The sequence below is a fragment of the Aptenodytes forsteri genome, unplaced genomic scaffold (assembly GCF_000699145.1).
Source record: "Aptenodytes forsteri isolate BGI_AS27 unplaced genomic scaffold, ASM69914v1 Scaffold236, whole genome shotgun sequence".
NCBI lineage: Eukaryota > Metazoa > Chordata > Aves > Sphenisciformes > Spheniscidae > Aptenodytes > Aptenodytes forsteri.
Genome location: NW_008794456.1, coordinates 3,273,528 through 3,286,701, shown reverse-complemented (window position 1 = coordinate 3,286,701; position 13,174 = coordinate 3,273,528). Strand labels below are relative to the sequence as shown.

The following is a 13,174-nucleotide window of genomic DNA, read 5'->3' as shown; positions in this document are numbered from 1 at the left end:
GGGAAATGGGAAATGGGGCATCGGGCAGCCCAAATTCCCCACCGCTTCGCCTCTGCCATCGCAGCCGGTTCAGTTTTTAGATGAAGAGCAAGTCGGCATCTTCCCCCCCCATAACCGTACGCTGCAGAGAGGGTCTCATCCAGCCCCGGGGAAATCCTCCCCTCTGTAAGGTTTCTGCGGTACCAACCCCCTTTCCTCCGGGCAGCTCATGCCCCCCATCCCGGGGGCTGCGGGGACCTGCCGGGGGCGGTGGGTGCCCCAGGAGGGGCATCTGCCTGCTCTGAAATGCCTTGGCCACGGAGAGAGCAACAGGGAGGCTTTTGTTCTGCACCAGAAACTTTTCATCCTTCTTTACGGCTCCTTTTTTATTTCTTTTGGCTGCGCTCTCACAAATCTGAAGCAGATTAAAATACAGTTCCTCCCCCCCGCTCCCCTAAAAAAAAAAAACCAACCCCAAAGCTTGGCTGCTTAAAATCATCAGATTTCACTGAAGTCCTAAAGTTAACAGTTTCCTGGATCCTGTGCAGGCTAACTTATTTTTTCCTTCTAACCTCCGTGGTTTTTGCCGTAACATTTCTCAGCTGTTGCAGGAGGAGGGAGGGAGGACCAGGGTAGCTCTGATGTGGAGGAGGTTATTTCACGCAGGGGTTGGATGAATCTGGTGTGGGACTCGCTGGACTTGCACCGTAGGGGACCGAAGGGTTGTCCCCAGTGGGCTGAGACCCTGCGGTATGGCTGGCAGGTAGGTGACGGCTGCATTGGTGACGTCCTTTTGGGGCAAAATATTAGGGAAGTGGTACCGTTGGAAGAAGAGAGTAGGATGCTGTGGGTGGGACGGAGCTCCGTTTCTACTGATCGTTTGTTTGCCGGGGGCTGTGATGGTTTGTAGCTGCGGCCGAGGTCATGGGGACCGGTGGAAGAGCTGCACGGCTCCGGCTGGACACGACCATAAGGAGTTTTTTCTGGCTCAGTGAGATTTGCTGCCCTAAATCCAGCCTGGGTCCTCCTTACCCGCCATCTCTGCTTTTGTGCTTGGTCCGCTGTGGCATCTCCTGGTGGGAGAGCTGAAGGGAAGCCCCCGGCTCTGGTAAGAAGAGCATCGCAAGTTAAAGGAGTTGTAAAGGAAAGAAAAATAGTAGTCTGGTGCTGGTTGGTTTTGTTGCCTCTTCTCCAAGAGTGGTCTCTCCTTCCTTGCAAAAAATCACTCGAGGCTTTCCTAGATGGAGGACGTTTGATTTTCTCTTGGGTGGTTGAGGAGCTGGAGCCGGCCGACCTTGGCCAACGCCAGTGACTGTCGACACAAGCCTGAGGGTGAGCGGGGACAGCCGGAGCCTTGTCCTTCAGCCAAAACATCCTCTGTCGCGTGAGCGTGACCAAGGGGAGAATCCCTGAACCGTCTAAAATCCCTTTGACCCAGCAAACGGTGCGGAGATGAAAACCAAACCCAACCCTGCGCAGCGACGCTGAGCTGTGCATTAACTCTGCTGGAGCCGGGAACAAAGGTTCAGGGGCTGGTTTTGGCTTTTTTTAATTTATTTGCAAAGCAAAACAGCTCAGCTGAGCGGAGCAAGCGTTGGTGGAGGCGTGTGAGCTGCCGTGTGGTTGCTGTGCTATAAAATCCCATCCCCACCAGTGCTCGCGGGGGGGTGTGCCGGCCCCCCGAGCTCTTGTAGCATTTCCACGTTGGCCGGGAGAGTTTCTGAACATGCGTGTTGGTCTCTGGAGGCTTTAATCAAATCCAGGCTTTTACCAGAAATCGCCTCGAAACTTCCAGCGAGCCGAGGAAACCGAAAGCAGCCGGAGCGAGGAGGCTCTCGGGCGGGCGTTCGGCGCCGGCGGAGATGCTGCCTTCGGCGAGGGGCGCGAGGAGGGTGCGGGCGAGGGGCTAGTGCCGGCGAAGCAGCTGGGATGTACGGTGAGTCTGCTCCCTGCATAGCAGCTGGGGAGCATGCAGTGTATGTACGAGCAATGCGTATATGATGGGAGGATGGAGGAAAGCCCAGCAGGTTCAGCAAAAAAGGGTTGTCAAGGGGGAAAGGAGATGCGGGAGCGAGGATGCTGCTTGGAGAAGGAGCAGGACATTCAGAGGATGCTTTGGTTTTTGGAGCATCGCTCCCCGGCACGTTTGGGTTCGGGTCCCGTGGTTTCCCCGCCGTCTTCTCACCCCGTGCAAAAACTGGGAGCCGTGCAATTAAGGCGCCGTTGAAAACTCCCCGGTCCAGGGGAGGGTTTTGTTATCCCTCGGTCATTTTATTTGGGAAACGGGGTCCAGACTTCAGGTACTTTCCGTGCTTGTTGTGCAATTTAATTGTGCGTCCAGCCCTCTCCTGTGGGCAGAAAGGAAAACAAGGTGTATTTTTTAACTTCCTTTTCTAAGCTGGGGGCGGGTGAACTTTATGCCTGGCCAGAGACGGTTGTGATCATTCAAGGGTGAACGGCTCGGAGAGTGATTGTGATAGAAAGGAATAATAAGAAGCAATAATAAATATGTGCTTTCCAGTTCAGGGTTTTGAGTATTAATGTGGCATTACGGCAGCGAGGGGATTTTTACGGCAGTACAGAGATATCGGGCTGGTTTTCCACCCGACTCCTGACAAACACTCCGCGAGGGTTATTGTAAAATATTAGCGTCCCGTGCGATAAAACTAAAATCATGGGAGAGATCATACGCTGAAGTCGTTATCCCAGGCAGCTGCTCGTGGCTTCACTGGGTCTCTCCGAGGGGAGGGAGGTTTTGGTCACGTGTCGGAGACGTGGTACGTCGACAGCCAAAATTGTTGCATCTTCCTCTTTGCTGCCGCTCGCCGGTGCTTCGGGGTTTTGCTGGGGGGAAGCAGCCTGGGGTTATACCAAGGAACAAAGCTGAAACCTGCGAAAACGCCCTTAAACCGCCCGACCCGGATCTTGCGTGGAAAAAACAAACCAAGTCTCGTTTATGGCCCCTATAATTTCCCAGCGGCGCTGCCGTATGGCGTGGGAGCGTCCTTGCCCTGTCCGTCCTGCCTGGGACGCGCTGGGAGCGTGCTGAACCTGCGCTGGTTCACGCGCATGCTCGATGGTTTTGGAGGGGGGATTTCTACGGAGTGAGGAATCGATTTTGGAAACCGCGGGAGGGGAAGGGAGGAAAAACCTTCCTTGCTACAAGGCTTTCTGGCTGTTTTCGATGTTTTGGCCTAATTAATGAGGGTTCGGGGGCATTGGCTGCAGTCGGGGCTGCTCGGATGCAAATCCCCGCTGTCCGTCCGATGCAGCGTTTAACTTGAAGGACGATGCGTGTGTAAGGAAGAGGGGAAATAGCTGGAGGAGCAGCTCGCAGCGGGAGAAGAAAAACCCCAGCCCCGGCTGATCCGGCCCCGCTTTGTTGTCAGGCTTGCCGAGCTGGGGGCTTGGTTTCGGGCAAGGATGCCTTCGCCCTGGAGGGCGAGGAGCGAGAAGGAAGCGCTGCCGGCTGCCCTCTCCTTCTCCCCCACCTGCCTTTGGAGGGGCCATTGGTCTCCCCGTGCTGCCGAAGGAGCCTCACGTCCATGTGTTTTCTCCCTGTCTCCGCAGCCTACCCATGAGCTCGGACTTCCAGCATTACAGTTTCAGGATGCCGAACATCGGGTTCCAGAACCTGCCTCTCAACATATACATCGTGGTTTTCGGCACGGCCATCTTCGTCTTCATCCTCAGTTTGCTCTTCTGTTGCTACTTGATCAGGTAAGGGAATTTTCCCCGGCTGCCCCGGTTCAGACCGAGCCCAGCACCGATCCCTCCATCCCAAAACGAGGATGGCACCACCGTGTCTTGCCAAACCGATGTGACCCATGAAAGAGGTTTAACCTTCCCCCATCGTCACGCTCAGCCCAACGTTCATCCCTAATAGAGCCAACACACCCAGTGCAAACACAGTGAGTACCAAACACCCAACACATCTTGGAGCTACCAGTCCCGCGGGGCAGTTACGTTACCCGCTTTAAAAACAGGAGAGATGCTTATGTGTACGCTCAAACAGGCTTGAAAACATGGTTGGCTTCTCAAAAAGACTAAGGGGGTGGCCCAGCACCGATCCCTCCATCCCAAAACGAGGATGGCACCACCGTGTCTTGCCAAACCGATGTGACCCATGAAAGAGGTTTAACCTTCCCCCATCGTCACGCTCAGCCCAACGTTCATCCCTAATAGAGCCAACACACCCAGTGCAAACACAGTGAGTACCAAACACCCAACACATCTTGGAGCTACCAGTCCCGCGGGGCAGTTACGTTACCCGCTTTAAAAACAGGAGAGATGCTTATGTGTACGCTCAAACAGGCTTGAAAACATGGTTGGCTTCTCAAAAAGACTGGAAGGGGGATGTTTTATGGTTCCTGCTTTCTGCTTAATGTTTCAACACGTTTTCCTCTTTAATGAGTAACTTGTGTACTGTGTGCTTAAGAAATGTTTAATACCTGCTCCGTTCGTTATTGTACACAAATTGCTCATTCAACAGCGCAGTTTAGAGATTAATGATGCAGAGTTGATTTGTTAATCTGAACGATGGGGAGCGGGACGGGAGGGTTAAAGGTTGTTCCAGTTTGGGGCTTGTTTTAATTATTTTATGGGCCACTGGGGGGAGAGTTGGGCTGCTAATTGAGAGAAGAAACTCTTCCTGCCGGAGGGAAAGAGAGAGGCAAGTGGGGAAGAACACGGTGCCTGGGAATCGAGGCGGTGACGGGGGCACGTTGTGCTGATAACCCGGGATGTGGGGCCGGTCGCACCTCTCCCTGTGGCCGGGAGCAGAGGGCATCGCTCTGCCGGCAGCGGCTGCCGAAATCCTGTGCGCCCAGAGCTCTCCTGCCGAGTTGCAGAAGAGCTTTTCCATCCCCTTTCCCTCCCCTCTGGCATTTCGGATGGCCCCAGCTCCCTGCTTAGCCGTGCATCCATCGCGTCCTCTCCCTCTGTCCCCGTAAGGCAGGCGCCTGGTCTCTTCTTGCACCGCGGAGGCTGTGTCTGGCTGGCTCACAGCAGCCAGTCCCACCAGGTTTTCTATCCAGAGGGTGCTGAAAATGTTTTGTCCTGCTGTTGTAGACCAGGGAAGCAAGATTTCAGTGTCACCTTCTAAATATTTGATAATTTCCACCTATTTTCAGCTCTGTACCAAGCAAAACCTTGTAACACTTGCAGGTGAGCCCAAACCCAGGCTTACCGAGGGGTGATTTGGGCTGCCTGGGCATCATATCTTCACTTTCGCCCGCAATTACGCACAGGAAAAGGGTGTTCGAAGGTGCAATGCCTCTGTCCACCCCGGCAGACAAGGCAGAAACAGATCGAGGGGTCATCCCCGACCAGGCGATTTGTATCTCGGTGCTCGATGTTAACAAGGTTTGTGCTGGGATGTTGCATCTGTGTCCAGTGTTCGCATTTTAACTGGGACGCCAGTGGGAGGGGATGCAAAAAAAAGTAGACAAACGGTGTTTGGGAAGCTCAAGGACATGTTTTGCCCAGATTGAGCTTGAATCTGTATGGCTCGCTTGCAAAATGGAGAGGTGTTTGGACTTTCAGAGTATTTTCCTGGGCACCGGGTCTTGCTGGGTGTGTTTTGCCCCAAAGAAGAAATAACAAGTAGTAATGTCTGGAAGATCAAGCCAGAAAATCTTTAAATTTAGAAGTTGGAGGCGTGTTGTAAGAGAGGGAGGGTGAGTAACCGGTGAGACAAGCCAGCAAGGGAAGTGGCAAGTCCTCCGTCTCTTCATGTCTTTAAATCAAGACAGAGGGCCTTTCTGGAGGAGACGTTTTGGCTCCCATTCCCAGGAGTAACGAAGTGCTATTTAACGACCTATGATAGATGGGAGGCTGGCTTAGATCATCTAATGATCCCTTTATAGCCCTAAACTCTATAGAGGCTCTATGAATCGCTCTTCAAACCACCGCCCCCAGCTCTATTACTGGCGAAACGGTGCCAAGCCAGAATCCTCCAGCCCTCGTTTTGGAGGGTTTCGCCATGCCACGGGTATTAGCTGTGCCGACGTGCCCCAGGAGCATCCACCTCCTTTGAATTCGCTGTGTAATCTCAGCTTACGCGGGATATAAAAGCTTGAGCTTCGGCGTGGTTTGGAAAGCCTTGCAGACGGACAGCGGGACGAGGACCACGTGCCTGCCAGTGCAGAGCATCCCAAATGATTGTTCCAGGAAGGGTTTGCCGTGTCGCTCCCCTTCAGTGCCATTTAACGCCGAAGCATTGCTGGCGCCTGGCTGCATAGCAAGCAAATACCCGTAGCCCTGCGGCAGGAGGATTTGGTATACAAAGTAAGATACTGAATTTAAATTGAATTTTTCCCCCTCCTGAACCAGCTGCTAAAGCCTCCTGGATTACCCCACGCATTCCTGACCCCTTCTGCAATGAGATGAGTGGCTTTAATACAGGATTACATCTGGAGGCTGTATAAAAGAGAGGTGTTAATTTAACAAGCAGACGCAGCATGGATCGCACTGTGTCGTCACAGAGAAACCGACCCAGGGCGGAGGGGATGGACCTGTCGGCAGCTCCAGGGCTCCGCTTGCACCCACGGGGATTATTTGCCGGTAACAGGGGCTCGTGGCTTTCCCCAGGCCCTGCTTAGGGGCAGAGGCAACGCAGCCCCTCCTCTCCCTCTCCCTCCTCTTTCGTGACTCACACATCTGCAAATATTTGGCAAATAAGGAGCGGAGCTCGTGACACCGTCCTCTGGGCCCTGGTTCTCATCGCCTGCTCCGGATCAGAGCATCCCATGCAGCCCTGCTCCACATCCCCGGCTGGGGAGGCATCCGGAGCGTGGAAGAGCCAATACCTGGTGTATTTACCCCTAATCGCAGAGCTGACGGCATTAAATAAGGGATGCGCTGGAGAAGAAGAGCGCCTGGGCTGCGCTTCGCAACTGCGTCAGTGCAGAGTGCGCTGCCCGCTCTGACGGGAGGCAGAAGGGACGTTTTTAATCGGGTTGGCTCAAAATGGAGTCCGATAGGAATTTCGGCCAAAAGCAAAGCAAAGATCATCTCTGTCTGTGCGCAGTCCAGGCAAATCTCGAGCTCTTCTGCCACTGCAGACCACTCCGGTACAAAGCCACGGGTCCCACCCTCGCGGCTGCCACCTCTGCTTGGAAAAATTAAAAAAGGGAAGAAGAAGGAAATGAAACGTTGCAGGCAGCCATTTGTGTCTGATCTCTGCTGAATTAATGAAAGCAATAACCTCATGTTGCCTTCGGTCCCCTAAAACCCCGTTCAGAAGGACGCTGAACCGAGCGACGCCGTGCCTTCCAAGCATTTGAACGGCCTGCACGCTCGCCCTGAGTAAACGCTGCCGCGTCCTCTCTACCCGTGCTTTGCTGCCGGTTGCACGGGGTCCGTCTCTGCCCAGGCTAGAGCGGCTGAAAGTCTACGGGGGGCGCAGGGCACGTAGCCCTTAAAAAGCTCTTTTTTTTAATAGGGCTGTTTCCTTCTGCGTTCAAACCTGCCAGGATCAAACGCAGCGGTTGGGTTTGGGGAGCCCAAGGAGCCCAGCCGGGCTGGGGAGAGCGATGCGGTGGCGGGGCAAAGAGCCAGCGCTGGCACCTCTCTGCTCTTTCTACTCTAAAGCGTCAAATAAGCAGATCTCGGAGGTAAACCTGCAAAAAGTTGTTTCCTCTGCATTTTATTCCCGTAGTCGTTCACTTGCTACAGATGATTCGGAGTCGCCCAGAGAAACGGGGTGCTCCCTTTCCTTTGGAAGGCGTGGAAAGCTTGGGAAGAGATCACAAAATCTGCAAGAGGCGGTTATTAAATTCGGAGATGGGTGACGGCGTGCGCGCACACGCGGTCTCCAGCCATGAGCTGGCTTTTAAGACGCTGTGTGGTCCCTTATCTAAATCAGCCATCTGCCAGAAATTCCTCCGGAGTCACAGCTCTTGACACGAGATGGATGAAGCCCTGGGTCCGACGGGGAAAAACGTTTGCCAGGATCCGGGGTCTCCTTACGACAGCTGTGCTGGGTCCGACGAGGATCCATCTGGCCCAGGATCCTGGCTTTGAAAGGGAAGCGTGGAGGAGCAGACGGAGCTCGCACGCTTCGGGACCAGATGTGCTCATGCCGTTCCCCGTAACCTTCAGGGAGGTGGGGGGTTTTTTTTTGGCAAAGACTCCCCGTATACCTCAGCACCAACCCATGCCGTTGAGCATCCGCGCTCCTCCGGCAGCACGGAGCCGCAGGGATCCATTTGCCAGGCGGTCGCTTCTTCCCCATCGCTGGTCCAGATGCCTCCACCGCGTCCGCAGATGCTTGGGCTTGTTCCGCGCGACACCTTCCCTCCGGTGGCTTTGGCTCATCGGGGCCAAAGCCTCGGCCACCGCTCGGTGCTCCATAAGACAGATGCTTTTTCCCCGTGCTGGGAGGGTTTTTCCCTTCGTACGCGGTCTTCAGCCATGCATCTTGCTTTGCCCCATCTGTGTTTCATAACCGGTTTCCCAGCCGCCGGGATCCCTGCGGATCGGGCCGGTTTCATCCTGTTTTCTCTGCTGTTTGTGCATCCTCTGCTCCTGTTTCTGCTGGGGGTCGCTGGCGGGGGGATGCGACCCCAGCCTTCTCCTTCCTGCCTGCTGCAATTCTACCCGTGGCTCTGCAGGCAGGTTCCCTGCCAGGCAGCATCATTAGAGGAGGAGGGATGGCTCCCCGCTAAATTCGGGGCTCAGGAGCTGACTTACTGCAACTCTCTCTGCAGCATTAAGGTGCATTTTTACCCATTCCTCGGCTTTTAAGGCTCGCGACATTTTCGGGGGGGTGTTTTTGAGCAAAAAGGACAGGGATGTATTTTTACTTCCTATTTTTATAACTCGCCCGCTGCAGCCTTGCGGGATCAGGCGGCCTCTGAGAGCTCAGGGTGAAACTGCCGGGGTTTGAGACAGCCCCCAGAGTATTTTCGGAGAAGCGAAATTACAGGCAAGGGGGTTTCCCATCTGAAATCACACTGGAGGCTGGCTGGGGAAAATATTCCTGTGGCTGTCCCAGCGCTGCAGACACACGCTGACATCGTATTAAAAGTCCTTGGCCAACTCTTTAGCCTTGATGGCTTCCCTCTTGAGTTTTCAGAGCACTTCACTAAACGCCATGTCTTGTGATGAGAAGCAGTATTAGTTGGTTTTGGGTTTTTTTTTTAAATGTATTTATTTTAGGAGCAAAATGGGCTTCTCCAGCCAGCTGGTGCCTGCAGGGCGCTCCGCCGGGCTGTGGAAAATGGGCTGCTGCTTGGTTCTGCCGTGGAAAGATGTTTTATTAGTAATAGTTTGAACTGAAAACTATGGAGGGATGTGATGTGTGTGTGTGTGTGTGTTTGCTGTTTGGCTCGGTCCCCAGGCACGGGGACAAACGCTCCCACCCGTGCCTCCTGGAGAGGGGAGGCTGGAGAGGGCGGGGACGGGACCGGCCCTTTGCTTGTGGCCTCAAATTCCTGCTGCCGCCGGCTGGACTTCCCACCGCGGCAGGCGTTTTTGGAATAGATTCATCCCCTCCATCTCCACCCCTTGATTTGCTCCAGGAATGGATGCTAGGGTTAGGGGGAAAAAAAAACCCCGCCCAAACCCCCAAAGTTGTGCTGAGCACAGTGCTTTGAAAGGTAGGTGGCGGGAAACAGCTGATAATCCTGATTTTGCTCCACCGCCACGTCAGCTACGGCCCCGGCTCCTTCCCTGGGGCAGGGAGCGCCCTGGGTCAGCACGGGCTTGGCACCCCGTGCTTGAACGCAGCACACCCCCGCCTGCTCTCCTGAGAAGAACCCCCAAAATCCCAAGACACGGGTTCATTCTCCCGCGGTTTTTGGCAGCTCGTTCTCTCTGGCGATTAAATTGCCCCCTGCGATAGGAGGCCAGAGATGGAAGACGTCCCGTTGCTTCTCTTCCAAAGCTTCCTGCTCCGGTGTCGTCTTCGGACAAAAAGCTGTCCTCTGCTTGCTCGGCCGGGTGGGTGACCTCTTGTTGCATGCTTCTTCCTGAGAGTTTGGGAGGCAGAAGCAGGATGATTGATCTTATAATTGAAGATAAAGCTGTGTTTGAGGAACCCAGCGTCGCCCAAGCAGCATGACGGGGGGCTTCGGTGGGAGACCTCTGAGTGGGGAGGTCTCCTTCCCCATCCTCGCTGGGAGCGGAGCTTTCCTGTGGTCTGAATACCCATCGCTTGGAAAAAGGTGCCGCGTCCAGTCTAGAAATCGTTGGCAGCAGAAGCGGTTGGAAACTGGGGGTATTTATGGCGGCTCCTGATTTACTCAACAGCTTTTGCTGATCTTAACGGCGCAGGTGATGTCTGCGTGGAAAATTAGGGAGGTCAAAAGAGGCGAAGGGGAGGAGGTTGTGTGCATCTGGATGGAGACGTTGCCTTCCCAGCTACAGGGAGGGCTGGCTGTTGCTTAAATGCGTCGTTTCATGTGGCCATCCTCGTTTCCGAAATGAAAAATTACACAAAAAAGAATTAAATCTGGAAAGGAAGGAAATGAAACGTTTGAGGTGTTACAGTAATCCTGGTTTTTTTGCCTGTCTTCACGTTTCTCCCTGTTTTGATTGCAGGCTCAGACATCAAGCACACAAAGAGCTTTACGCCTACAAACAGGTGAGATGATGCCCAGTAAGTTGTCGTCTTCCTCCCTTCTGCTTAGTGCCAAATCCGCGTTGGAGCAGTCACTCCATCAGGTTTCCTCGTGCTGTTCTTCTCCGTGGGAGGCCTTTGGTCTTCGCAGAGGCGTTGTTAACGCCTGGGCAAACCTCTGTCCCCGCTGATTTAATTTTTTTTCTGCCAGCTGGGCACCCCGGGAGCATCCCTCGCCCTGTTAGTCTGCAGGTCTCCGCGTTTTCAGACGAGGTCCCCGAGCGGTGGGGACGTGGCCACCCCGGGAGCACCTCGGCTGGGCAACCTCTCCAAGCCCTCACCTCATTTCCCGCTGGCGAGCAGTAATGCCGTCGCTTCCCCAGCAATCAAACGATGTTTTGTGGGGTCCGAATCTGCTCCCCGGCTCGGACCCGGCCGCTCTGGACCACCCGCAGCCGTGGGGCTCTCGTAGGGAACACCTCCACGTCACCTCAGCAAACCCAGCTGCTTTCTGCATGCGCCCACACGCGCCGGCGCCCTCCTTAAAATAAACACAGCCAAGAGATCGGCGTCGCTCGCTGCACAGCGTAGGAGCCCAGGAGGTTTAAATTCGGGAGGAGACCTCCTGGGTTTGGTCCTCGTGTTAGTGGTTACAGCTGTGCCAGCGCTGCCTTCCTCCTGTGCCTGCACAGGGGCGAAGACTTGATGGGCTCCGTGGCTGTGCCGGGTTCACTGGGGCTTTCCAGTTCTACTGGGACGCTAAATGGGATCTCCGTTTACGGAGGTGTTTGCTGCGAACGCTCTCGGCAAAAGCTGTGTCCTGACCCCGGCTCTCTGTCTTACAGGTTATACTCAAGGAAAAGGTGAAGGAGCTGAACCTACACGAGGTGAGTAAGTCCCTGGGGCGGTAGCGTAGCGGCAAAGACTCCCTCACCCTCCTCTTCCTCACGCTGGGGAGGGGATGGGGGACAGGCAAAGCCTGGCACAGGTAGGAAGGTGCAAAAACCCAGACTTAACTCCTTCAGGAGCAAAACGCACAGCTGGGTGTGCCGGCATCGCTGCCCGCTTGCTGCCAGCGCCGGGGTTTACTCTGCTCCCCGGTACAGGGAACACGGTGGGGGCAGGTTAACGGCTGCGCCGGCAGCTCCATCCCTCCCCGACGCCGCTTTTCTCCTTCAGAAAGTCTAATTGCTTGTTAATGCAGCCGGTAAAAGCACATCTGCAAAGGGGGTCTGGATTGAGCCATCTCCCTCCTCCTCCTGGGTCCCCTTTAGCTTTTACTGCGTCATTATTATTTCTTGCAGCATTATTATTATTATTTATTGCATTCTTCTTCTTTACTGCATTATTATTTGTATTATTTACTGCATTATTGGTATCACCAATAATACCTGTTTATACGCAGGCTGGGCTGCGTATAAACAGTGTCCCTTGGCGGTTACGTCCCCTCCAGCCCCGCTCAGCCTCGCCACCGTCGGAGCCTGACGATATCCAGCACATCGCTGCCGGCCGCGTTACTCGGGCAGAGTAAACGCTGCCGGGATTTAATTGAAATCAAAGATAAACACGCTCCCCAGGCTTCTGCCCCTCGCGCTCCTGGTTTGCAGCTTTGCAGAGAAGGGCTGGCTGGAAGAGGCAGGCAAAGGGGGTGTCCGCTTGGACGTATTAAGAATTAAACCCCCTTTTCCCGGCCCCAAAACCACAGGGGTTTCTCCTCGGATTCGGGAGGAGGGCAGAGCCCGCGGCAGCCATAAAGCAAAGCCCTAGCGGACTTTGCCTTTAAACTCTGCAGGGGGAACTGCGCCAGCGACTGCCCCGTCCCCACGATGTGGGCACAGCGGTGGCTCCTCGCTGGGTCCCCCTGCGTTAACGAGTCGAGAGGATCTCCGGAGGCTGAAACACGTCTCGGACTAACGATGTTACCCTCATCCGCCTCTACCTACCCGCCCCTTGAGCTTTAAAACGCAGTAGTTGTTCTCCGCAGGTTTTCAGGCTGTTTTGGGGCTGTGTGTCCCTATTTACAGACCATTTTTCGTGCTGAAGTTGAGCAGGAATCTGCTCCAGCCCCCTGCTTCAGCCGCGGGCCGGATTTATTTCCCCCACTGACAACAAAAATGCCCACCCGCATCCCGGACCCAAGTCCGCTCATCTGTTAAATGCCAGCTCCGTTTGTTTATAAGCCTCTATTATTATTATTTTTTTTAATTAACAAGAGCCCGTCCCGCGTTTCCTCCTCACTCTCCGCTCCCTGCAGCCGAGGGGCTAAATCCCACGGGCAGGAGGGCGGCAGAGGGACGGAGCGGCCCCTGCTCGAGACCCCTGTTTCTGTTCCGCTCGCATTAAGGTGACTTGCAGCGGGGGTTTCCCTCCGTCCTCCTCCTCCGTCGCCTCTGCTCCCAGCTCTCCGCAGCTTTCCCAGCCCAAACACTGAGGGGGAGGAGGAGGGGGCCACGGGGAAGGGGATGGGGCAGCTCGCGCTCATCCCTGGGATTCGGGAAAGGCTGGAAAGGATTTTCTCTGGCTCCCTCCCAAATATCCCTTTTTGGGCATTTGGATTTTGGTATTTACAGTAAGCGGTTCTGGAAATCGGATCACGGGGGGGAGGAAGGGGGGGGGGGGGTTTTCGCCATC

General features: G+C 54.9%; 1 protein-coding gene across 1 annotated transcript in view; it reads left to right on the top strand.

Moving 5' to 3' along the window:
* The window catches only part of RNF24 (ring finger protein 24), a 25,582-nt gene that overhangs the window by 7,058 nt on the left and 5,350 nt on the right, over window positions 1-13,174 (top strand). The window contains exons 2-4 of the mRNA XM_009290728.1: window positions 3,550-3,699; window positions 10,525-10,567; window positions 11,389-11,430. Of these exons, the coding sequence (XP_009289003.1) occupies window positions 3,557-3,699; window positions 10,525-10,567; window positions 11,389-11,430 (228 nt within the window). The 5' untranslated portion in view covers window positions 3,550-3,556. The remainder of the gene's footprint in view (window positions 1-3,549; window positions 3,700-10,524; window positions 10,568-11,388; window positions 11,431-13,174) is intronic.